Here is a 27786-nt window from a genome sequence, read left to right on the forward strand (position 1 = left end):
TGTCTTCCATTTTCTAATTATTGCTCCCACAGTTGATTTCTTCACTGAGTGGAGGAAAGAGGAGACTTAAAGAAGAAGTTACAGGTCTGTGAGAGCCAGAAATCTTGATTGCTTGTTTCTGACCAAATACTTATTTTCCACCATAATATGCAAATAAAATGAAAAAAAACAGACAATGTGATTTTCTGGATTTTTTTTTCTCAGTTTGTCTCCCATAGTTGAGGTCTACCTATGATGTAAATTACAGACGTCTCTCATCTTTTTAAGTGGTGGAACTTGCACTATTGCTGACTGACTAAATACTTTTTTGCCCCACTGTATATATATACAGTATATATATAATTTTTTTAATTACTATTATTATTTATTATTATGCCTTACCTGTATTAGAACCTTATTATTAGTACATATTATTAAGATAAGGTACAACAGCACCGTATAAACCAATTGAAAAGTTGCTTGCTAGATAGATTAATAATATGAGATTAGAAGCAAAAAACTACATAAAATAATAGACTTTATTACATGTCCAAAACAGTAAAGAAACGCAAAAAGCAAATATCTGTGCTTTGTGTGATTTTATTCATTTTATTCATATTTGACCCTGGAAACATTTTGTCTATATATTGCTAAGTGTTCCTGACACTCCATGTATGTGAGTTAAATATCTGTTGTTGCCCTGGATGCAAACTTGTTGTACATTATCCAAGCGAGAAAGTTCATTATGCTAGTCATAGACCTCTTAGAATATGCCTATTAAACCTTTAATAGACCCTTCACTAGTGATATGCTAATTTACCACTTCACTAGATTAACTCACCGAAAACTTTCCATTTAGTGCTTTAGAAAATATATTTCTTCTTCACTTAAAGGGGCAGATGAAATATTGCTGTTTCCCTACCTCCAATTGACTGCAATAAGGAATATATATAATCTACCCCATTTTTCTGTACTCCAAAGGATCTTCATCCACTGGATCCAGAATCCTTATCCACCAGTGCCCAAATTTTGGACTCTGACTGATCTAACATTTTGTGCCTATCATATGGATGAATAAATGATGAATATTTGAGGTGGATTACCCCCCCTTGAAGGCAATGTCTGGACTTTAACATTGATGGCCTATCCTTAGTCATCAATGTCTGATTAGTGGGGTTGCAACACCCGGCATCCTTGCTGATCCGCTGTTCCCGGCATTGACGGTGGTCAGAACTGCTCAGTTATGGAGCTGCATAGCTTGAACGACAGAATAGAGTCTAGGGCCAGTTACTGCACATCTGCCCCCTAATGGTTTGAATAGAAGAGATGGAAGTAGAGTACCCTGCCGCAGCCACTATGCAGTCAACAGAGTTGTGCTGTGCATCTTTATAACTGAGCAGTTACAATTTTTACATCGTATTGGTAAAGCGTAAAGAGAAGCTATTTTCATATTTTGATAGATAATCTCCACTAGGTCATGTCTACATCACTGAAGCATTATTAATCAATTGTGGCATGCTGAACATGGATAAGTGAAAGTTCCTATCTTTCAATAAGCATTTTTGTTATATTTGAGCTTTACTGAATTGTTAATGAAAACCACGCAACTGTTAATGGAAACCTAATACAGTGACCCTGTGACTTTAAGGCATTAAATAAGAAGTTTGCTTAGGCTGGTTTCACATTAGCGCATTTTCAGCGCACGCACGGCCGGGGGTAGCTCCGCCCCCGATCCGGCTCTCTGCCCGGCGTGCCCGCCCCTTCCTTGTAGCGCCGCCTCCTAGCGGACAGCGGCGCCTGCGATCGGCGCACCCTATCTTTAGCATAGGGTGCGCCGATCGTGCGCAGGCCGTGCGCTAGTTGCGCTTTGACCTGCGCTGCGCACTTTTGACGGTGCGCCGTGCGCGCCAAAATCAAACTTTTCGGATTTTGGCGCGCACGGCGCACCGTCAAAAGTGCGCAGCGCAGGTCAAAGCGCAACTAGCGCACGGCCTGCGCACGATCGGCGCACCCTATGCTAAAGATAGGGTGCGCCGATCGCAGGCGCCGCTGTCCGCTAGGAGGCGGCGCTACAAGGAAGGGGCGGGCACGCCGGGCAGAGAGCCGGCTCGGGGGCAGAGCTACCCCCGGCCGTGCGCGCGCTGAAAATGCGCTAATGTGAAACCGGCCTTAGACCAGGGTTCCCCAACTCCGGTCCTCAAGGCCCACCAACAGGTCATGTTTTCAGGATTTCCTTAGTATTGCCCAGGTGATAATTGCATCACCTGTACAATACAAGGAATAAAGTTGGGGTTGGGTACCAGAACCTGAACTTGCACGGGTTTGCTCAACCCTAGTTAGGACATTTTCACATGTCTAAGGCTAGTTTCACATTAGCGTTTTTTTGCGCAGCGCATCGTGCGCATAAAAAACGCAAAGAAAAACGCAAAACAAATGTGCGTTTTTTTTTCTTCATGCGCACGCTGATGCGTCAAAATAACGCAGTGTTACTTGCGTTTTACATGCGTTTTTGCATGCGGTTGCGTTTTTTATGCGCATGCGTTTTTAGGTGTGACATTTCACAATAGAAAAATCCTTGACCACCAATGGGTCACCAGTGGGCGTGTGTCATTGGAATGTTTTATAGACCCTGTACTGCTGAATTCATCAGATTTTGCTGCTGTTTCCGGTGTCAAGATGGACCTGCGTCTGGATAATTTCCGCTTCAAGCTGGATCTTGACATTGCGCTGTCTCAGGCGTATGCCTTTTGTTGCCAGCAAGAAAGGGAGAGGGAGAGACAGCAGAGACGGCAGCGGCGTCGGTTTTGGAGGCATCCAATCATCGAACTCCGGGCAAGCCGTGGAGCATATCACACGCTGTACAGCGAGCTACAGGAAAACCCGGAGAAATTTGCTGACTATACACGGATGTCCCAGGAAAGCTTCCTTGACTTGCTGGGTATGGTTGAAGGAAACATCCGGAGAAGGGACACTCAGCTCCGGCGTGCCATTCCTCCCGAAGAAAGGCTCCTTGTCACCTTACGGTATGTATGTTGTTATGTTTGCATAATTTTTTTGGCTTTTTCCCTTTTTTTTTTTTTTTTTTGGTCCAAAAAATTAGGTTTTTTTTTGGCTATTGAATTTTAACATTATTTTTGGGAAATTGCTTTTTTGCATAATGGGTTTTCTTCTGGCATGTACTAATCCCAAGCCTTTATAAAATGTTTTTTTGCTATGTTGTATTAAAAAAACATGCAAAATAGTTAGGCCATGTACTTTTTTATTTTCAGTGTTTTTAGTAATACCCAAGACAGAAATATAATTATTTTTTCTTTTTATGTTTGGCAGGTTCCTGGCAACTGGAGAGAGTCTTTCATCCCTGCATTTCCAGTACCGGCTGGGAATCTCTACTTTATCCGGGATTGTTGCCGACACCTGCAGGGCTCTGTGGGATGTTCTGTGTCCGGAGTTTCTGCCATTGCCCACTGCCGAAAAGTGGCTTCAAATATCGGAGAAATTCTGGGCAGTCTGCAATTTCCCGAACTGCCTAGGAGCGGTGGACGGGAAGCACATCCGCATCACAAAACCCGCAAGAAGTGGCTCCGAGTACTACAACTACAAGAAGTACTTTTCCACAGTCCTAATGGCCATTGCGGATGCAGACTGCCGGTTTGTGGCGGTGGACATAGGGGCATTCGGACGGGGCAACGATTCACAGACTTTTAAGAACTCTGATATGGGCTGGAGGTTGTACGGCAACCATTTCAATTTTCCACTGGCACGGCCTCTTCCCCAAACCCAAACTCCACCACTGCCATTTGTAGTGGTTGGGGATGAGGCATTTCAGATGTGCCCAAACCTGCTGAAGCCGTACTCCAGCCGTGACTTGGACCACCGCAAGAAAATTTTCAACTACAGGCTTACGAGGGCTCGCAGGACTGTAGAGTGCGCCTTTGGCATTCTAGTGGCCAGATGGCGAATTCTCAGCACCGCCATCAATCTCAAAATGGAAACAGTGGATGAGGTGGTGAAGGCATGCGTGGTTCTGCACAATTTTGTTATGGCAAAGGAGCGGCCGAACTTTGACATGGATGAGCCTGCTGCCAACCCTTTGCCAGATTTTACTCAGCACCCTCTTCGGTCCTCAGTCGAAGTTGCCCAAATGAGGGACCAATTTGCGGACTACTTTTTATCCGATGTTGGTCGTGTAGCATGGCAGGATCAAATGGTTTAATAGTTTTGTTGTTTGTTAAAAATAAAATACATGGTTTTTTATACCTAGTGTACTGTGTCTTAATAAACTCACCTGCCCAGGTTAAAGTGAAGAAAGGGAAACCACCATAAAAAAAAAAATATATATATATATATATATATATTTATATATATATATATATATATATATATATATTTATATATATATATATATATATATATATATATATATATATATATTTATATATATATATATATTTTTATATATATATATATATATATATATTTATATATATATATATATATTTATATATATATATATATATATTTATATATATATATATATTTATATATTTATATATATATATATATATATATATATATAATATATTTATATATATATATATAATTTATTTATTTTTTTTGGTGGTTTCCCTTTCTTTACTTTATACCGGATGGTCAGCCATCCAACTCTGAAAGGGATACTATATTTCATTTTTTTTTATTTATATATATATATAATAATATATATATATATATATATTTATATATATATATATATATAAAAAAAAAAATGAAAAATAGTATCCCTTTCAGAGTTGGATGGCTGACCATCCGGTATAAAGTAAAGAAAAACAAACCATAGTGTAGGGCGCAGTGTGTGCAGGCGGCGAAAGACACAATAACCAAACATTATTTTGAAATAAAAATATAACATTTATTTTACTTATTTGTTAGTTGCTGGAAACTGGGGGGTGTGGAGGGATGAGGAACGGCTTTGGGTGGAGTAAGGGGTTCTAGGGGAAGGAGGAACCAAAGAAGTGGGGGAAGGGAGCCGAGGCAAGGAAAGTTGTGAAGTGGGAGGTGAGGGAGGAGGGAGGGTAAGAGTCCTCCTCTTTGTTTTTTTATGACGGTGGCCCGTCGTCTTGCTGCTGTCCTCGCTTGAGCCTGAGGACTGGCTAGACCCCGGGGACCGCCTTGAGCCTCTGGACCGCCTTGAGCCTCTGGACCGCCTTGAGCCTCTGGAACGCCTGGAGGCTGTGGACTGGCTGGAGCTGGGGGACCGCCTGGCGCTTGTGGACCGCCTGCCAGGATCTTGTACCTGCTGTGGCATGCTGGTGGTGGTGGATGTCCTGGCAGGGGCCGTAAATATTGAATGTGGGTCCCCCAGCTGATGCTGCTCCGAGGTGGTGGTGCTGGTGGTGGTGGCGGTCCATGCAGGCGTGGTGGCTGTGGCGGTCCATACCGGGGTGGTCCTCCCGCTGGTGGTGGTGGTGGCGGCGCTACAGGCAGGAGTGGTGACGACGGGCCATCCAGTGGTGGTGGCGGCAGCAGTGGTGGGCCAGGCAGGAGCAGCGCTCGGCATGGTGTTGGCGGGTAAGTGTCCAGCTGCACTCGGACTTGGGGCAGTATATTGGTGTCCGGCGAGGCTTGGAAGTGTGGTGGCTGTGCAGTGATATGCAGCAGAAGTAGGTAATGCTGTAAAACGAGTCAGGGGTGGCACCAGTGGAAATGCCACCGCTGACTGCTGCATAATCCTACTCTGCTGCATAGCCTGCATAAAAGCATTGTTGCAGGCCTGCATGACAGTCAACTGGAGGTCAGGGGTAAGGTGTTCCGCCGTGTCCCGAGCTATTTGGGTGTAAAAATGATGCGCTGGTCTGGCGAGGTCGACTTCCAGGCGCTCAAGGCGACCCTCGATAGACTTGTAGCGTTGGTCCAAAAGGAGGAAACCACTCTCAAGTCTATCGGAGAGTGCCTTGAGGCTACTCTGAAAGACCGAGCTCAATTCAACGAACTCGGGCATGAGAGGCCTGTCCAAGGTCCTCTGCCGCTGCTGGCGGGAAGTGCCCGCAAAACCAGTGGCAGAGACCTGGGACAGGGGAACACCTGAGCGACCAGCTTCCTGGTCTCCAGATGACTGTGGTGCAGACCTGCAAGGTGCTTCCTCGCTGATGGATGGCTGGGAGGGGTCCGGGGCAGCTTGATGAAGGACCGCTTCGGGCCCAGGTTGCAGGGTGCTGCTCCAGGTGCTGTGAAAAGAAAAGAAAGAAATTGCTACCATAAATTAACAATCGCCAACTCCTGTGGAATAGAAAAGCACAGAATAAAACACAATACAACTAGAAAATACTTACGTTCGGGAGGCAAGGACCGGTCTTAAAAATGCCAAGGCACGATGGTATCTGTACTTCGTGCCGGTCCTTGCCGCAGCACCACTGCGAACCTTATTCTCCTGACGGATATCCCTGTTGAAGCGGTCCTTCATCGAGCGCCAACGGGTTCTGACTTTGTTCACTGTGGTGGAAAAAAAAAAAAAGAAAAAAAGTAAGACTATGCACTGGAGGCTGTGATCATCCAACTGTGTGTGATGATAGAAACTCCATGGAGTTAATAGCATCACACACAGTTGGGTGATCCCGGCCAAGATCACTGCTGCATCACACTGCATTTAAATACTTATGAAAATCCTTGCGGACCCGGGGAGAGGCGTTGTCCCAGTCAGCGATGCGGCCACCTCGTTCCAGAGCCGCCGGATCACCACGTTGTCCGAGTGCAGTTGGTGACGGGTGTCCCACAACGGGACTCGCTCCTGGACTAGACGGATGAGCTCGTTGTTGTCCAGGGCGAGGTCCTCCTCCCGCTGTGGAGCCTAGAAAAGAAAGACAAACATTAATCTTTGAAAGATTTTAAAATAAAAAATCTTGAAAACTAGCTGAAGAGCCCGGCGCTGCCCGGGCATAGTAACTAACTGTGGTTAGTTATAGAAAATTATAATTATCCTCCATCCCATAGTCCCGTGCCCATATTCCATCATACATATCCTCCATCCCATAGTCCTGTGCCCATATACCCATCATACATATTCGCCATCCCATAGTCCTGTGCCCATATACCCATCATACATATTCGCCATCCCATAGTCCTGTGCCCATATACCCGTCATACATATCCTCCATCCCATAGTCCCGTGCCCATATACCATCATACATATCCTCCATCCCATGCCCATATACCCATCATATATATCCTCCATCCCATAGTCCCGTGACCATATACCATCATACATATCCGCCATCCCATAGTCCCGTGCCCATATACCCAAACAAACAAACATACACACACACACACACACACACACACACATACACACTTTGAGCTTTAGATATTGATAAACAAGCCATGAAAAAATTATTTGTTTTAAATGAAAATAAATGCAAAAAAAGCAACAAACATCGAAAAAAACAACCATGAAAATTTTAAAAAAAAAAATTAAAAAATACCAAAAAAAAAAAAAAATAAATAAACCAGACTAGAAAATAAGTAAAAAAAAAAAAAACAGTCCGTCTGTACTTACATCACGTCTTCCCGCCCGCACTTGGCCTTGCTGCTCCTGCCGTTCCTCCGGTGGTGGTGGCGTGATGGAGGATGAGGTCTGAAAATTAAACCAAAAAAATTAATCACATGTGTTTATTTTTTCCAATCCATACGGAAGCATAGTACTCACTTCTTCTGCCTCTTGCCCTGTCCCAGGGACATATTCCTCACCAGATGAAGACATGCTGCAATAAAAAAAAAAAGAGACATAAGTACATAGAAATGTATTGAAATTTCAGCCAGACATTAGGTTTTTCATACTTACATTGGTGCAGCTTGTGCTGTGTGTCCACTCGTGAGCAATCCTTAAAGTATTGTGGAATCCCAGTGCCCACACCATTTTATCACCTTGGTTTAATTTTTTTTTTTACTGTCTAGACCACATTTCAGTCATGTTTATTTTAAAAACGCATGCGCATAAAAACGCAAGCGTGCGCAATACCATGCGCAAGTATTGCGCTCCCATAGGCTCCAATGTGGTGTTTTTGCGCATTCCGTGCGCATTCCGTGCGCATGCGTTGTTTTAACGAGACAGGGCGGAACCAAAAATGCAACATGTTGCGTCTGACGCGCCTGGCGTGAAAGACAAAAAAACGCATGCGCACGAAAGCGCAAGTATGCGCAAGACCATGCGCATATCATGTTAAATATAGGTGCGCAGTGCGCATGCGCACTGGTGCGCACGATGCGCTGCGCACAAAAGCGCAAATGTGAAACCAGCCTAATATTCACAAACAGAGTACAGACCATTATGCCCTTACCACCCATGGATCTCCTGTAGAGAACTCAACAGTTCATAGGCTTGTATGAGGCTGTTGAATTTGTCAGGAAACCTGTAGTTGGTACGGACATTGTAGTCATACCTTGGCCATGAATATCGGTCATGTGAAACAGGCCTAAGTTAAACTCTAAGTTTAAAGTATTTTTAGGGCAAATATTAAATCCCTGCAGACAGGGCAGTAAACTACTAACTACTACTACATAAAGTCCAATATGCAGGCTATAAAACAATTTACAACTCTAGACTAGTTTTCAAGGAACTAATGAAGAGCAAAATGGAGGGTTTAAGACTAAAAATAATATTTTATTTATACAAAAATATTAAGAAACCACACATGGGTTATAAAAAAAGAAAAACTCATGGTAATAAGCAAAGATTGGGAATCATTTTAAACATGTAGTTTCTGGAGGTGGATAAGTGAAAGAGAGGAAACCTGAAAAAAAGTATCCACATATGCCTCTGTGGTGATCAAACTTCCTCAAAAGACCTTCCCACCATAAATCCAAAATTGGCCCAGAAAAGGATTAATACCAGATGTTACCATTCTGCTGAATGATCCCTGACAACATGAAACTAAATCCCCAATCAGACCACTAATATTTTTAGCCTAAGGCAGGGGTCACACTTGCGAGTGCAATGCGAGAAACTCGCGCGACTCTCTCATCTCAATACCCGGCAATGCTGCCGGCACTCAGGACCGGAGTGTAAGGCTGCATGTATTTCTATGTTGCTGAATGCTCCAGTCCGAACCGCCGGTGGCAGTGCCAGGCATTGAGTCGAGATATTCGCGTGAGTTTCTCGCATTGCACTCGCAAGTGTGACCCCGGCCTTAAACATCCAGTTTGGTTTCCTTTTTTTCATACTCGCAAAGCGTGGCTTCTCTATTTTTGCATATGTATTTAAGGTCTATTATGGCCTTAAATTTAGATAATTAAAATGTTCATGGGACTTTTTTCATTATAGTTTTCAAGGAAGCCCCATACTGAGTTTACACAATGAAGCCAGCACAGGGATAAGATGTTTTCTGCAGGTCTAGTTTATGAAAACTTTAGGGTCAGTTATTAGCTCACATTTAACTTGTGGCTGGACATACAGTTCTTTCACAGTATCCAATGAAGACAAAATGAAGCATTACAGCCCTCATAATCATTAGACAAATGGCAGCTGATCCTAGTGGTATCATTGAGCACTAATATCTATTGAGTCTTGAAGCTCCTGACTCTCCTCAGGCAGATGATGTCAAGGAAGACAAAGATCTGACATATTTAATTTTGGACTACCATTTATTTTGTTCTCTAATAGATAAGCCACTACCAGAGATGTCTGGTAGTGTTTTTCTTATAGACAACACAAGAGGAGTTTGAAGAGTGAGCAGTTTTGTGGGAGAGTCAGGCAAGATAGCTGCCAAGTTACCAAGCGATTACGTGGTTCCTATTGAACTTATGCCTGAATTTACACATCCATATTTCTTGGTTTGAGGAAAGCCCACAATTCACAGATCAGTCATTAGACTCCTGAACTGAATGCAACAGTTTCAAAGATATACTGTATGTTAGGCTGTCGAGTTCAGGTCAGGAGATCATTAATCAAAGAGCATTGCAGTCTGTATTCAGTCTGCAGAACATATACTGTACAGTGGGTACGGAAAGTATTCAGACCCCTTTGCATTTTTCAGACTTTTTTTCACCCCAGCCATTTGGTAAATTCAATAAAGTTCATTTTTTTCTCATTAATGTACACTCTGCACCCCATCTTGACTGAAAAAAACAGAAATGTAGACATTTTTGCAAATTTACTAAAAAAGAAAAACAGAAATATCACATGGTCATAAGTGTGATGGAGTCAGCTTTTGCTGAGTCGTTTTCTAGAGTGGACCCTCTGGGTCATGGCACACACCCACCGAGGGCGAGCTGACCTTGTGAGCAACCACCGCCTATACAGGGAGTGTCAGGGGCAAGACCAAGGAGGTGAGCCACCATGACTGCTGGAACCAGACGGCTGGCTCAAGGAAGACACGAGTTTCTGACGACAAGGGACGTGCAGGAAACAAGACAAGACATGATTTCAAGGTATCTTCATTAAGGCAAACTCAGGGTAACATCAGGTGAAAACAGGAAAACACTGCAAGGTGCGTGTGTGGGCACACCAAGGTCCATGGCATGGCACGTGCTTGGTGGCACGCCTGGGTACAGGCAAGGGCTTGATGGCATCGGACTCCGGACAGCTGGAAACGATCGACAGGATCAGGGCATCAGGCTGCGGACCTCAGCTCCGGACATCAGGCCGCAGTCATCAGGCTTACGATCTCTGGCAGCGATCGGCAGGTTCCGGGCATCTGGCAGGCAAACCAGGGTTCAGGCAAGGAGGCACGACAGAGCTCCAGACATGGTGCGTGTTAGGGAACATGCCAAGGTCCAAGGCAAAGTTCAAGGCAGGGTGTGTGCTAGGGGCACACCAGGGTCCAAGGCAAGGTGCAAGGCAGGGTGCATGCTAGGGACACGCCAGGGTCCAAGGCAAGGTGCAAGGCAGGGTTCAACACACTAGGCATGGTGTATGTTTAGGGGACATGCCAGGGTTCAAGGTCCAAGGTCCTGGGCGCGCTAGAGAAGCTGCCAGGATTCAAGATTCAAGGTCCTGCGCGTGCTAGAGGTACACCAGGGGCACAGTACAAAGAATGGTCCTGGCCGTGCTAGGGGGCACGCCAGGGTACATGGTTCACAGCAGGTCCCACACGTGCTACGGAACACATCAGGCTTTGAGGTTCAGGACATGGTCCTGCGCGTGCAGAGAGGCACGCCGAGGTTCAGGCTAAGGTCCTGCACGTGCAGAGGGGCACGCCAGAGTTCAGGCTAAGGCATGGGTCTGCGCATGCTAGGAGCACACCAGGGTACAGGCTAGGGCCTGTCCGTGCAAGCGGGCATGACAGGGTACATAGTGGAACCTGCGCGTGTTTTAGAGAAGCAAGGAGAGGTATGCCAAGGAGCAGGCTAGGGCCTGCACGTGCTAAGAGGGCACGCAATGCACAGTGCGGGGGCAGCGTGGGTGCAAGGAAGCACAGAGCACGGCTGAGGCACTGGCTAGCTGGTCGGGCTGAGGCTCAGACCGGCGGGCAAGACTGAGGCGAGCACGGCTGAAGCACAACAGGCGGACACAGCTTAGTCACAGGCCGACGAGCACGGCTGAGGCACAAGCAGGTGGGCCCGACTAAGGCGGGCATGGCTGAGGCACAGACAGGCAGGCGAGGGAAGGCCAGGCACATGTAAAGGGCACGCAAAGAAACAAGGCAAGGCAAGAAACAAGGCAAGGCTAGGCAAAGTACAGAATAAGGAGCGGGACATAGGCAGAAGCACAGAGCTGAGTCAGAGAGAGTATAGGGCTAGCAGCGGAGCGTAGGCCGAAGCCCAGAGCCGGGTCAAGGGACAACCTTGAGACTAGACATGGAATGCGCTAGCGAACACCAGAAGACAGAGTAAGGAAAACCAGGCAAAGACAGGGAACTAGAGAAGTACTACGATGCTAAGAATAGCAAAGGCAAGACATGGCAGAACAGGCAAAGACAGAGCATGGGAAGTACTACAGTCCAAGAATAGCAGAAACAAGACATGGTGAAACAGGCAAAGACAGAGAACGGGAAGTACTACAAGACAAAGAATAGCAAGGACAAGACATGGCACAAAAGACAACACAAGACATGGCACGAGACAAGAGGCAGAATACAAGTACAGAGTGTGTGCAGAGACGCACAACAGGGCAGAGTGCAGGGGCACAGAATACAGGGAGCGACTGAGCAGACTAAGCAACCTGCAGGGAAGCAACACGATACTCAGGCCATGACCATAGGAAGGGGCAGTCTGATATAGGGCATTAGCACCTGCACTTCCGGGTCAGATCCTCCAGGATCATAGAGAGGATTGCTGGATCAGATATTGCTGAACATAGAGAGGGTCACATGATCAGGGACTCCAGAACCATAGGGAGGATTGCTGGATCAGATCCTTCTGGACCATAGTGACGATCACAGCAGGCAGAGCAGAGACGGGCACCCACACAGCAACGGCATGCAGCCATGAGGTGAGGTGTGCGTGCACACTGCTCCAGGAGTGACGCAGCACAACAGACATGACAGATATAACAGTGAGGTGCGCGTGCACACTGTTCCAGGGTTCATGCAACACACAAGACATGATGAGCAAGACAGTTAGGTGTGCTTGCACACTGCTCCAGGGGTAATGCAGCATATCAGACATGGTGGGCATGGCAATAAGTAATCAGACCCTTTGCTCGGTATTGAGTAGAAGCACCCTTTTGAGCTAGTAAAGCCATGAGCCTTCTTGGGAATTATGCAACAAGTTTTTTACACCTGGATTTGGGGATCCTCTGCCATTCTTCTTTGCAGATCCTCTCCAGTTCCATCAGGTTGGATGGTGACCGTTGGTGGACAGCCATTTTCAGGTCTCTCCAGAGATGCTCAATTGGGTTTAGGTCAGGGCTTTGGCTGGGCCAGTCAAGAATGGTCACAGAGTTGCTGTGAAGCCACTCCTTTGTTATTTTAGCTGTGAGCTTAGGGTCATTGTCTTGTTGGAAAGTGAACCTTTGGCCAAGTCAGAGGTCCAGAGCACTCTGGAAGAGGTTTTCATCCAGGATATCTCTGTACTTGGCTGCATTCATGTTTCATTCCATTGCAACCAGTCGTCCTGACCCTGCAGCTGAAAAACACCCCCATAGCATGTTGCTGCCACCACCGTGTTTCACTGTTGGGATTGTATTGGGCAGATGATGAGCAGTGCCAGGTTTTATCCACACATACCGCTTAGAATTATCACCAAAAAGTTCTGTCTTCATCTCATCAGACCAGAGAATCTTATTTCTCATAGTCTGAGAGTCCTTCATGTGTTTTTTAGCAAACTCTATGCAGGCTTTACATTGTCTTGCACTGAGGAGAGGTTTCTGTCAGGCCACTCTGACTGGTGGAGGGCTGCAGTGATAGTTGACTTTATAGAACTTTCTCCCATCTCCCTACTGCATCTCTGGAGCTCACTCACAGTGATCTTGGGGTTCTTCTTTACCTCTCTCACCAAGGCTCTTCTCTCAGGATTACTCAGTTTGTCTGGATGGCCAGGTCTAGGAAGACTTCAGGTGGTCCCAAACTTCTTCCATTTAAGGATTATGGAGGCCACTGTGCTCTTAGGAACCCTTGAGTACTGCAGAAATTCTTTTGTAACATTGGCCAGATCTGTGCCTTGCCACAATTCTGCCTGAGCTCCTTGGCCAGTTCCTTTGACCACATGATTTTCATTTGGTCTGACATGCACTGTGAGCTGTGAGGTCTTATATAGACAGGTGTGTGCCTTTACAAATTAAGTTCTCTCATTTTAATTAACACAGCTGAACTTCAATGAAGGGGTCTGAATACTTATGACCATGTGATATTTCAGTTTTTCTTTTTTAATTAATTTGCAAAAATTTCTACATTTTGGGGTTTTTTTTCAGTCAAGATGGGGTGCAAAGTGTACATTAATGAGAAAAAAAATGATCTTTTGAATTGACCAAATGGCTGCTATGAAACAAAGAGTGAAAATTTTAAAGGGGTCTGACTGAATACTTTCTGTACCCACTGTAAGATGTGTGAGTCAGGGCTAACAGAGGTAGGCTCTTAAGTAGGAGACCTGGTGTGTGAGTTACATATGCGCTACCAAAATTGATATGAAAAGGTTGTCCTTTTAAGACAACCCATGAAATCCAATATTTTTTATAATTAAAGGAGTAATTAATTAATAACACTAATATACTTTTTTGGGTCAAAGTTTTATCACTGTGACCAAATGATCCAAGGATATGTCTAGAATGAGCCAATCCTACATAAAACAATTTTGAGTATAGAAACATATTAAGTCTAAGTAGGACTAAACTACTCTTCTCTGCATTCTCAGTATGTTTTGGAATGACATTTGCATTGAATGTGTATATTTTGAGCATATGCATTAGTGGAATTAAACTGTTTATGTTAATGTTGCAGAAGATGCAAACCCATTAAAAAACAATTTCCTCAAATTCCTCAATTTCCTCATAGACAATTTTCTTAAATATGTAATGGTATTGTTATCCTTGTGTGCATATATACATTGAACACTGGTAAAATTAAAAGTAGTAAAATTAAAGTAGGAGTAATTAATCTATTTAATGCTCACAGTAGGATAGATAAGCATCTTACACATGAGAAAGTAGCACTTATCTTCACCAATTAAGGTTTATTACTTGCAATAGATTAGAGCAGCATGTGTGGTTCTTTTAGGCTTTCCAGAACTGATTGACATTGCACCTTATTATCTAGGAAGGATGAAATGTCTACAGAAGGCACTTTCTCTCCAGTAATAATTGAGGACCCTCCTGTGTCCACAACTGGTAAGTCTTCTTAAACGATTTACAGTATTAACGTTAATGATTCATGCTAATTACTACTAATTACAACTTCTACCAAGACAAAGTATAGAATGGCAGCTATCAGCTACCCCTGTAGAATACCTAATGGCTGCTATAAAAATTGCTGAATTTAAAAATGGTCCATTCTGTTAATAGATACTGGGGTACACCTATCAAACAGTCATATTAGCCAAATTTTTAGTATGTGATATATTTAAAGTTATTGGATTGCCAAGTTGGACTTGTTGCCACTCTAGATTGCTTGTTTCATTTGCAAGACAACCTGCAAATTTAACAGATGCATTTTTTGATGACTTTGGCAAAAAATATTATTGACAAAATCCTGGAAACAAAATGACACTATTAGGATGGTTTCATATATACTTAGGGGCCAATCTATCAAAGTGCTTATGCCAGGTTTAATGAAATTTTGCAAATTATCATGTTTCACGCCAGTTACAAGCAGCTCTGCCAAGCTGGTTGGAACTGGAGAGGTGTTAGTGTGGAGCATGACATGGCTATGCCCACCCATAAAATTTTTGGAAAGTAGCAGTGTTTTTTGGGCCAGAAATTTTACTCTAACTCCTGACTTGGGTAACATTTCTGGGAAGTCAGTGGCGTACTCCATTGATAAGATGCTCTGAATATGTTAAGTGTTATATCTTATTCCTGTATGCACCTTATTAAGACTGGCTTACAAAACACCAATTTTAATTAATCAGGGCTGTAGTTTTTTGGAAAAATGCTATTGCAGTTTTAATGTTGTTTTTTAAGTCATAACTAAAAATGAATCTAACAGGGAGAAGTATAAAAGTGACCATAGAACTTAGGCAGAAGTAGGTTAGGATTCACTAACAACTGTTAAACAAATGTTCTAGTGCAGTGTTCTCCAAGTCCAGTCCTCAAGAGCCACCAACAGGTCATGTTTTCAGGATTTTCTTAGTATTGCCCAGGTGATAATTGCATCACCTACACAGACAGAAATTCCATCACCTGCGAATTACTAAGGAAATCCTGAAAACATGACCTGTTGGTAGCTCTTGAGGACCGGAGTTGGGGAACACTGTTCTAGTGAGCGATCATTTTACTGATGTAGCCATGCAGATTTTAGTTCGTATTACAATTGTTCTATGGACAAAGAACAGCTTAACAAGAAATACTACATGTGGCAAATAAGATCTAGCATAATATAATAAAAAATATTAAAAAATGGATGAAAATTTTAAGCTTGACTAAATAATAATAATGGTGTTTTATCATACGGCTAAAATTATTACTTTGTACAATCTGTCCCTGTAGATGTTTGTTATGGTTGAAATTATCCATTTTAGGCTATATGTATATGGGCAGCTTAAGTTCTTCCTTTACATTTACCGTTCCTTTTCCATCCAGTGTATAAAAAAAGTCATGTTTTAATAGTGATATCCATTCAATAACAACATAGCTATATTCTTTAACTCATGAATACTTTTAGTTCATAGTTATCCAGACTTTATGTAGTGTTCTATGTTTTCTAAGACCTTTAATTTAGATTGTCAGAGTTATAATTAGATTTCTGGACTCAATCTGGTGACCTCTTGCTGCATGGTTGGTGTCCCTCTCTACTGAGCCACAGCCTGCATGGTCTCTTGGTCTTCCTTTCCTTGGCTGCTATTCAGGTGTCTCTCACTTCCCCATTTTGTTCTGTCCTATCACACCTTCGTAGAGGCTATTTATATTCACCTTGACAATGCCTTCTTTGCTTGTCCAAGTTCAACCTTTCTCCACCAATTGTTCATTTTGTCACTACATTAACTATAACCCACGATGTTATATGTATTGAGGAAATCATCCAGTCCATTTTTAAAAGCTGTTATAGTGCCTGCCATTATTACCCCTTGAGGTAAGGTGTTCCCCATTCTGACTGCTCTAACTGTAAAGAACCCTTTCCTTTTTAGCTGCCGGAATCACCTTTCTTCCACCTGTAATGAATAGCCCTGGTCCTAAGTAAAGTGGTTGAAAGGAGCAAGGGCCCCGTCACACATAGCGACTCACCAGTGATCTCGACAACGATATGAACTTGTCAGGATCGCTGGTGTGTCGCTACATGATCTCTGGTGAGCTGCCAAACAGGCAGATCTCAGCAGCGATCAGGACAGCGACAAGCGGTGTACGTTAAGATACCAGAGCGCTGGCGCAGGGAGCTGGTGGCCAAGGTAAACATCGGGTTTCTAAGCGCCGCGCGGCACTTAGAAACCTGATGTTTACCGTGGTTACCAGCTCCCTGCATGAGCGCTCTGGTATCTAGCGCACACATCGGGTTTCTAAGTGCCGCGCTGTGCTTAGAAACCCGATGTTTACCTTGGTTACCAGGCTCCAGCTCGCTGATCGCTGGTCTCCTGCCTGCCACACACTGCGATGCGTGCTGGCCAGCGGGAGACCAACGATCAAAAAAATGTCCGGGCCATTCAGGCACGATCAGCGATACCCGGCAGGGGGGCCGGTCGCTGATAAGTGTCACACACAGCGATCTCGCTGGTGAGATCGCTGTTGCGTCACAAAACTTGTGACTCGCTGTGTATGACGGGGCTTAAGTCACGGGCGAGTCCTTTGTACTAACAACACATATATTTATACATGTAAATGAGATCTCCTCTGAGGCATCTTTTTCCTAAGCTAAACAAACCCAACTTTTCCAGCCTCTCATCATATGCAATCTCCAATTAGCAGCTTTCCATTATTGCTATCCCCATGTACATTTAGCCACACTGACTCTACATTGTTGCAGCTCCCCCTAATGCTCTCATTGAGCACAGGTCTTAAGTTGGATTTAATGAAAATATACACCCCTACACCTTCTCTGTCTTTGTCCTTTCTAAATGTAGTGTAACGATGTTCCAGCGATCCCACCAATGATCCGACATGGATGGGATCGCTGGGACATCGTTCGGCTGATCGCTGGTGAGCTGTCACATAGACAGCCCCTCCTGCGATCAGGACCAGCGAGCAAGCTGGTTTCCAATGTAAACAGCAGGTATCTAATCAGCCTAGAACACTTACAGTGGAGAAAACAAGTATTTAGTCACGCACCAATTGTGCAAGTTCTCCCACTTAAAAAGATGACAGAGGCATGTAATTGACATCATAGGTAGATCACAACTTTGAGAGTCAAAATGACAAAACAAATCCAGAAAATCACCTTGTCTGATTTGGCAAGATTTTTTTTTCAAATTATGGTGGAAAATAAGTATTTGGTCATTAAAGGGGATCTGTCACCTATTTTTAGCCCTATCAGCTACCGGCACCACCATCAGGGGCTTATCTACAGCATTCTGTAATGCTGTAGATAATCCCCCGATGTAACCTGAAAGATAAGAAAAACAAGTTAGATTATACTCACCGGGGGGTGGGGGCGGTGGGTGTCGCGGTCCGGTCCAGCGCCTCCCATCTTCATACGATGCTGTCCTCCTTCTTACTTCTGCCTCGGCTCCTGCGCAGGTGTACTTTATCTGCCCTGTTGAGGGCAGAGTAAAGTTCTGCAGTGTGCAGGCGCTGGGAAAGGTCAGAGAGGTCCGGCGCCTGCGCACTGCAGTACTTTACTCTGACCTAAACAGGGCAGATAAAGTACGCCTGTGCAGGAGCAGAGGCAGAGGTAAGAAGGAAGATAGCATCGTATGAAGATGGGAGGACCGGACGCCAGGGTGAGTATAATCTAACTTGTTTTTCTTATCTTTCAGGTTACCTCGGGGGCTTATCTACAGCATTACAGAATGCTGTAGATAAGCCCCTGATGGTGGTGCCAGCAGCTGATAGGGCTAAAATGGGGTGACAGATTCCCTTTAACAAAAGTTTATCTCAATATTTTGTTCTATATCCTTTGTTGGCAATGACAGAGGTCAAACGTTTTCTGTAATTCTTCACAAGTTTGGCACACACTGTTGGTGGTATGCTAGCCCATTCCTCCATGCAGATCTCCTCTAGAGCAGTGATGTTTTTTGTCTATCGCTGGACAACACGGATTTTCAAATCCCTCCAAAGATTTTCTATGGGGTTGAGATCTGGAGACTAGCTAGGACATACCAGGATCTTCATATGCTTCTTACAAAACCACTGCTTCATTGCTCTGGCGGTTTGCTTGGGATTATTATCATGCTGAAAGACCCATCCACATTTCATCTTCAATGCCCTTGCTGATGGAAGGAGATTTGCCTCAAAATCTCAAGATACATGGCTCCATTCATTCTTTCATGTACACAGATCAGTCGTCCTGGTCCCTTTGCAGAGAAACAGCCCCAAAGCATGACGTTGCCACCCCCATGCTTCACAGTAGGTATGGTGTTCTTTGGATGCAACTCAGCATTCTGTCTCCTCCAAACACGACAAGTTTTGTTTCTACCAAACAGATCCACTTTGGTTTCATCAGAGCATATGACATTCTCCCAATGCTCTTTTGGATAATCCTAATGCTCTCTAGCAAACTTCAGACTGGACATGTACTGGCTTAAGCAGGGGGACACGAAGGGCACTGCAGGATCTGAGTCCCTGGTGGCGTAGTGTGTTACTGATGGTTGCCTTTGTTACGGTTGTCCCAGCTCTATGCAGGTCGTTCACTAGGTCCCCCCGTGTGGTTCTGGGATTTTGCTCACCATTCTAATGATCATTTTGACCCCATGGGGTGAGATCTTACGTGGAGCCCCAGAATGAGGGAGATTATCAGTGGTCTTTCATGTCTTCCATTTTGTTATTATTGCTCCCACAGTTGATTTCATCACACTGCTTGCCTATTGCAGGTTCATTCTTCCCAGCCTGGTGCAGGGCTACAATTTAGTTTCTGGTGTTCTTCAACAGCTCTTTGGTGTTCAACATAGTGGAGTTTGGAGTGTGACTGTTTGAGGTTGTGGACATGTGTCTTTTATACTGATAACAAGTTCAAACAGGTGCCATTACTACAGGTAATGAGTGGAGGACAAAGAGCCTCTTAAAGAAGAAGTTACAGTTCTGTGAGAGCCACAAATCTTGCATGTTTTAGGTGACCAAATACTTGTTTTCCACCATAATTTGAAAAATAAACCTTGCCAAATCAGACTAGGTGATTTTCTCGATTTGTTTTCTCATTTTGACTCGCATAGCTGTGGTCTACCTAAGATATCAATTACAGGCCTCTCTCATCTTTTTAAAGGAAATCTGTCACCCCTTTTTTTCGACCATGGGCTGCCTGCACCGCCATCAGGGGCTTATCTACAGCATTCTGTAATGCTGTAGATAAGCCCCCAATGGAACCTGAAAGAGAAGAAAAAGGAGTGAGGGTGTGTGCACACTCTGCAGATTCTGCTGCGGATCTGCAGCGGTTTTGGTCCTGCTGATGCGCAGCAGTTTCTGCTGTGGTGTACAGTACCATTATAATCAATGGAAAACAAAAACAGCAGTGCACACGGTGCGGAATTTTCCGCGCGGATTTGCTGCGGAATACACAGCGGTTTTGCACCTACTCCATTGTCCAGGTGTCAAACCGCAGAGGAAAATCGCAGGCTAATCAGCAGATAAACTGCAGGTCTTTTGACCTGCATATTTACCTGTGGATTTTGCAAAATCCACGCGGAAAATTGCACAGCAGAATCCGCAGCGTGTGCACACACCATTAGATCATACTCACCGGGGGGCGGTGCGGTCTTGGTCCGATGGGTTGCGGTCCTGCACCTCCCATCTTCTAATGGTGAAGTCCTCTTCTTTCCTTCCTGCCATGGCTCCGACGCAGGTGCACTGCTCTGACCTGTTGAGGGCAGAGCAGAATACTGCAGTGCACAGGTGCCAGACCTATCCCGGTGCCTGCGCACTGCAGGAATCTGCTCTGCCCTCAACAGGGCAGAGCAGTGCGCCTGCGCAGGAGCCACAACAGGACACCCATCGGACCGGAACGGACGCCGGGGTTGAGTATAATCTAACTCTTTTTTCTTATCTTTCAGGTTACATCGGGGGCTTATCCGCAGCATTAGAGAATGCTGTAGATAAACCCCTGATGTTGGTTCAGGCAGCTCATAGCCGAAAAAAAGGGTGACAGATTCCTTTTAAGTGGGAGAACTTGCACAATTGGTGGCTGATTAAATACTTTTTTCCCCACTGCAAATCACTTAAATACTTCAAGATTAATGGGTGTTTGGAGTTGCAGCTCATTAACTAGAGATTATCTTGTTTTAGTAATGTCAGTTGCTTTCCTATGGTCTGTTTATGTGTTATCCTCCCAAGCACCCTTTCCTTTCTTCCACGTTTGGGCTCTGGGAGGTTTTCACTAGAATTGAGCGACTTTGGTCGGATCGGGTTTCATGAAACAAAATTTGTTACAGATGAAACTGGTCCAACTAGGGCAAAAAAAGTCGGAGTTTTGTCCGAAACCCGAGCCCAATGCAATTCAATAGGAAATAAAAGTCGGCACTGAGCAGATGACATTCATCAACTCAATGCCGACTTTTATTCCCCATTGACTTGCATTGGGGTCGGGTTTCGGACGAAACTCCGACTTTTTTTGCCCTAGTCGGACCAGTTTCATCTGAAACAAATTTTGTTTCATGAAACCCGATCCGACCAAAGTCGCTCAACTCTAGTTTTCACTTAGTCCATTTATTTTTTGGTTTTCTGTGTTTTTACCTGTCAATCCTGTGTAAATGTATTTAGTTTCTTACCCTGGGTCCTGTGTCCCCCTGCACGCTCTCCTTTCCCTTTGTAGGATTTGTGTGTGGGTTCCACTCTGGTTCCTCAGGAGGTGCGAGAAACCCCTCAGCGGCCTTTTAGGGAGCCAAATTCAAGGAGGTGTTTGTTATTTGTTCAGCTAGGTACTTTTCTAGTCTGTACAGAGACAAGTTGGGTGTAGGTGCGGCTTCTTCCTTTATTGGTCCTTTTATTTCCTCTGTTATTTCACAAGAGTGTGTGAACACGTTCATAACAGTCAAACAAACCATAATCACAATAATATGACATGAACTGACAATCAGAGTTGCCAACTTAACTTTTAATTTTTTCTGGACCTCTTATCAAAAAATTACAGACAGACAATGTCCCATTGAAGAACATTAATAAATTATTATAAGTGATACAAGTCTAAAGCCCATAATTCTTATATATAGACATTAACTGCATTCATTGTAAACTGTAAAATTATAATAAGTACAGTCAAAATAATTTGTATAATTTTCTTCAGTTACAGAAAAATCAAACAGGTCAAAAAAGTGCACTACAGAGTATCCTGAAATATCTGGACAATTTCTGGCAACCCTGCTCACATTAGCATTTTTGTTTGTGATTTTTATGTAAAGGGCCTTTAAATCTATATATATAAAGTTGAATGTATGTGTGTATGTATGTGTGTATCACCAACCAATCACGAAGCATCTTTCATTTCACCAGAGCTGTTTAAAAGAAGCTGAGCTGTGATTGGTTGCTTTGAGCAACAGTTTTCCCACTCCATGACAACACCTCAGCAGATACTGACATGGTGGGAGAAATCTAGCATCCCCGGGAGCATAAGCTCCCAGCCATTGTCTGCCCCCCAGAAAGGAGCAGAGAGCACATGACAGAAATGAATCACCCCCTCCCGTGCCCATATACACATCACACATCCTCCATCCCATAGGCACATCTTCCCTCTTAAAGGGATCATTGGTATGGAAGTCAGGGCAAATCCATCCAGTGCTTTGGATTTGACCCCAGGCCTCTCTTAAAGGGATCTCCAGTATGGAAGTTAGGGCAAATCCCTCAGCACTCTGATTCTGACCCCAGGCTTCTACTAAAGGGATCATTGGTATGAAAGTCAGGGCAAATCCATCCAGCGCTTTGGTTCTGACCCCAAGCCTCTCTTAAAGGGATCCCCGGCATGGAAGTTAGGGCAATTCCACTAAGAGTTATGGTTCTGACCCCAGGCTCTCTTAAAGGGATCCCAAGTATGGAAGTCAGGGCAATTGCCTTCAAATGCTCTGGTACTGACCCCAGGCTCTCTTAAAGTGATCTCCTGTATGAAGTTAGGGTAAATCCCTCAGCACTCTGATTATGACCCCAGGATTCTATTAAAGCGATCCCTGGTAGGGAAGTTAGGTCAATTCCACTCAATGTTCTGGTTCTGACCCCAGGTCCCTCTTAAAGGGATCCCCGGTATGGAAGTGAGGGCAAATCCACTCTGCACTCTGAATCTGACCCAAGACCTCTCTTAAAGGGATTTCTGGTATGGAAGTTAGAACCGTTCCACTCAGCGCTCTGGTTCTGACCCCAGGCTGACGGGATGATATGGGATATTAGGGGTAGTAGTCAGGGGCTCTGGCTGATGGGATGATGTGGGATATTAGGGGTAGTAGTCCGGTGGCTGTGTCAGGATGATGTGGGATATTAGCGGTAGTAGCCTGGTGGCTCTGATGGGATGATGTGGGATAATAGGGGTAGTAGTCTGGTGGCTCTGGCTGAGGGGACGATGTGGGATAATAGTGGTAGTAGTCCAGTAGCTCTGGCTGACGGGATGATGTGGGATATTATAGTGAATGTGGCTATGCGGAGTGGGCGGGGCTATACACAGCTTTATATATATAGATATAATCATTATAATTTGTTATAACTAACCATAGTTAGTTACTATGCCGGGCTCTTCAACTAGGGCTATACACTGTAAAATAACAAGGAGCTGAAATATTAATTAGCACAGAAAAACAGTAGGATGTTGACACTACAACGTGGGGAACCTTAGTTTTCTGATGAATGAATGAAATCTAGTTTCATCATTGTGGAAACATGGTCCAGATAACAGTATATTGCTCTATTTTAATACAATGCAATAAAGGATAAAAACTAAATGTCAGCCTTTAACCACAGATAGAGTGATTCAATAAAATATGCACTATTTGCTCAAGGATTTCTTATGACAATTGTCAACGTTTGCTTTCTAAAAAGGTGATTATTCGTGCAGCTGATTTTTGCATGGTTTTCTCCAAGTCCCCTTTGCATTAATTGTAAAGTTGAGTGACTTTGTTCGTATTGAGTTTCATGAAACAAAATTTGTTTCAGATGAAACTGGTCCGACTAGGGCAAAAAAAGTCTGAGTTTCATCTGAAACCTGACCCCAATGCAAATCACTTAGTGATTTTTGAGGGTTCGACCACCATTTCTCCCAGCAATCCTGGGAACAAGGCTCTGAAACTCGGCTGATGGGCCCTGCAAAGCTCTGTCTTGAATGCAATAGAAATGTTCATGCCTTACTTCTGCTCCATTTTTCATTGCCTATGGGACTGCTGGAAATAAAAGAGCACCTGCATGAAAAACAGAGGAGAAGTTGAACCTGTGCATCTCCACTCCATTTAAGACATTTCTTTGCAGAGCTCAGTTCCTGGTTTACATAGCTGTGTTCTTGGGAGCGCTGGGAGTTCCAGTAGTCGGACCTCCAACAATCAGTAAAATATCTTCTATCCTTTCTAAAGTGGATAGCTTACAATATTGAAATTGACCCATTTGAAGTCATCAACCTCTTCTTCTGTGGCAATAGCCCGAGTTTCAGCTTCCATTTTGCGTTTTTTGAAACAAAATAGGAGAGAGGAGGTGGTGTTCCTGGTGGGATACCCGGTGGTCAAGTGTAGGAGGTTAAAAACAAAGTACAGTAGCCTGCCATGGTTATGCTGCTGGCATAACCACGTTTTCAGCGCCTGCAGTGTTTATCATGCACCATTCGCCGTCCCGGCTTCCGGATTCGGAGGTTAGCCGGTCACGTGGAATGTCACGTGATGCTGATGTCACTGCAGGTCCTCCGTCTTTCAGGTCCTGCAGGATGGTTAATAATCTGCTGGGTCTGTGCTGCACCAAGCCGCACACCAAGAAGGGTGTAAAATGCAAGGAAGGAAAAGTATGGCTGATTAGGGCGTTCAGACCAAGACAGACACTTGTTTTAGATAGAAAAGAACTTGGTCATTATCGCCTCACAAAGCTTTTCGGCGGTGAATCCACCTTCATCAGGTGTAAAGATTGTTTCTTTTCTATCTAAAACAAGTGTCTGTTTTGGTCTGAGTTCCCTAATCAGCTGTACTTTTCCTTCCTTGCATTTTGCCTTTTTTAGTATTTTATGCCTTTCTCCTCACTTTTAAAAAAAAAAGTAATTAGGACTTAGCAGGTAGAGATGTAGTGTTCAACGACTAGACAAATTAACTATATGTCATGCCAAAAACTCACTTAAGTTATGGTGGAAATCTAACAAGCATGTAGTTGCAGTAAATTTGTTTTTTTGGTGCAAGCAGAAACATGAAACATTTTGGAAGAAATGCCACTTACCAAAAATGCACCAAAGAAGAAACAAAAAGACACTGTTTCAGTCCTTTGTATTTCTCCCTATTAATAAAAATGTGGTTGTAGCATTTTATGTGTATAATAGTTGGAAAAAAATGCAGCATTTTCCTATGGGCAAGCATCTAAAAGGATATAATTTTTTTTAATATGGATTATTACATACTGTATTTCAACTTAAAAGAAAGGAATTGTGACTTTATCTCTTTATATTACAGGTTCCCCTGAGTCCGAAACACTCTTCTTTGTTACTACAAACGACACTCCCTTAAATGAAATTATGAATGACACCAAACATTTATCAAAGGTATTTACTGTGGTTTCTTACAATCAGACTTCATATTTTACATAAACTTTTGGAGAGCTTTTCAGAATAAGTAATCAAAACATCCATTATTTTAGCTATGTAAGATTTGAGTTTCTTGCATATGAAAATCATTTTAAAATCTTAATGGGATTTAGACTTGGGTTTGAAGAATCTCTTTGTAAAAGATCACAGTCAGTGGGGTCACGTTGAACCCACCAAGCTGTTACCTTTTTGTCATGAACAGCCCTCTGCTGCCCTCTACCTGCTAGATAATTACACAATTGACAAATGATCAATGGAGGAAGCCACGGGCTGTTTCCACTAATGGGCCATTTATTGGAGAACTAACAGTGAGCGTATTGTACAGTGGGGCAAAAAAGTATTTAGTCAGTCAGCAATAGTGCAAGTTCCACCACTTAAAAAGATGAGAGGCGTCTGTATTTTACATCATAGGTAGACCTCAACTATGGGAGACAAACTGAGAAAAAAAAATCCAGAATATCACATTGTCTGTTTTTTTTTCATTTTATTTGCATATTTTGGTGGAAAATAAGTATTTGGTCAGAAACAAGCAATCAAGATTTCTGGCTCTCACAGACCTGTAACTTCTTCTTTAAGAGTCTCCTCTTTCCTCCACTCATTACCTGTAGTAATGGCACCTGTTTAAACTTGTTATCAGTATAAAAAGACACCTGTGCACACCCTCAAACAGTCTGACTCCAAACTCCACTATGGTGAAGACCAAAGAGCTGTCAAATGACACCAGAAACAAAATTGTAGCCCTTTACCAGGCTGGGAAGACTGAATCTGCAATAGCCAACCAGCTTGGAGTGAAGAAATCAACTGTGGGAGCAATAATTAGAAAATGGAAGACATACAAGACCACTGATAATCTCCCTCAATCTGGTGCTCCACGCAAAATCCCACCCCGTGGGGTCAGAATGATCACAAGAACGGTGAGCAAAAATCCCAGAACCACGCGGGGGGACCTAGTGAATGAACTGCAGAGAGCTGGGACCAATGTAACAAGGCCTACCATAAGTAACACACTACGCCACCATGGACTCAGATCCTGCAGTGCCAGACGTGTCCCACTGCTTAAGCCTGTACATGTCCGGGCCCGTCTGAAGTTTGCTAGAGAGCATTTGGATGATCCAGAGGAGTTTTGGGAGAATGTCCTATGGTCTGATGAAACCAAACTGGAACTGTTTGGTAGAAACACAACTTGTCATGTTTGGAGGAAAAAGAATACTGAGTTGCATCCATCAAACACCATACCTACTGTAAAGCATGGTGGTGGAAACATCATGCTTTGGGGCTGTTTCTCTGCAAAGGGGCCAGGACGACTGATCCGGGTACATGAAAGAATGAATGGGGCCATGTATCGTGAGATTTTGAGTGCAAACCTCCTTCCATCAGCAAGGGCATTGAAGATGAAACGTGGCTGGGTCTTTCAACATGACAATGATCCAAAGCACACCGCCAGGGCAACGAAGGAGTGGCTTCGTAAGAAGCATTTCAAGGTCCTGGAGTGGCCTAGCCAGTCTCCAGATCTCAACCCTATAGAAAACCTTTGGAGGGAGTTGAAAGTCCGTGTTGCCAAGCGAAAAGCCAAAAACATCACTGCTCTAGAGGAGATCTGCATGGAGGAATGGGCCAACATACCAACAACAGTGTGTGGCAACCTTGTGAAGACTTACAGAAAACGTTTGACCTCTGTCATTGCCAACAAAGGATATATCACAAAGTATTGAGATTAAATTTTGTTTCTGACCAAATACTTATTTTCCACCATAATATGCAAATAAAATGAAAAAAAAAACAGACAATGTGATTTTCTGGATTGTTTTTTCTCAGTTTGTCTCCCATAGTTGAGGTCTACCTGTGATGTAAATTACAGACGCCTCTCATCTTTTTAAGTGGTGAAACTTGCACTATTGCTGACTGACTAAATACTTTTTTTCCCCACTGTATATACACCTCAGATTCTAACTTATAGAGTATATATACCCAGGTACAGTCACTGGCAACTCCATAATAATCCAAGTAAGATTATTAACTGCCAACACCAATCGTTTACAGGCCGATTGGATACCTGACAGACAGCGTCTGGCTTTCATGAGTGTGATTTACAGAACAAAAGAAACAGAACTATTACATTTTATATTTAGTCCAGAAAGATAGGCAGTGTTTATAAAAAATATTCAAAATATTTTACAAAGGGGACAAAAGACTTACTAAACTTGACATCACTGCAACGGCTTCAGATTTATGGAGATAGTCACTCCAGAAAGAAAATGGACAGAACCGCAGTTAGCTGCACCTCCGGGGAATGACAAGGTCCAAAAATTGGCATTTGCCTTTTATTAGCTCCTAAGTTACACCCACACACCTCCCCTTGATGACTCATAACAGGGCTGGTCATGAGATGTGGTTTCAGTTTAAAAAA

The 27786-nt window shown here is 43.8% G+C and overlaps 2 protein-coding genes across 2 annotated transcripts in view; one reads left to right on the forward strand and one right to left on the reverse strand.

The window, feature by feature from the left end:
- Positions 1 to 27786, forward strand: part of IMPG1 (interphotoreceptor matrix proteoglycan 1) — a 428352-nt gene that overhangs the window by 123368 nt on the left and 277198 nt on the right. The window contains exons 5-6 of the mRNA XM_073569420.1: positions 14661 to 14731; positions 25249 to 25337. Coding sequence (XP_073425521.1) covers positions 14661 to 14731; positions 25249 to 25337 — 160 coding nt within the window. The remainder of the gene's footprint in view (positions 1 to 14660; positions 14732 to 25248; positions 25338 to 27786) is intronic.
- LOC141084530 (uncharacterized) lies at positions 4898 to 6506 on the reverse strand. The gene is made up of 2 exons (XM_073569289.1): positions 6309 to 6506; positions 4898 to 6203 (listed from the first exon to the last, which is right to left on the reverse strand). The coding sequence occupies exons 1-2, from the start codon at positions 6437 to 6439 to the stop codon at positions 4898 to 4900; spliced, it is 1437 nt and encodes a 478-aa protein (XP_073425390.1). The 5' UTR covers positions 6440 to 6506.

Source organism: Dendrobates tinctorius, unplaced genomic scaffold, assembly GCF_039654945.1.
Source record: "Dendrobates tinctorius isolate UK_male_01 unplaced genomic scaffold, ASM3965494v1 ptg000024l, whole genome shotgun sequence".
Taxonomy (NCBI): domain Eukaryota; kingdom Metazoa; phylum Chordata; class Amphibia; order Anura; family Dendrobatidae; genus Dendrobates; species Dendrobates tinctorius.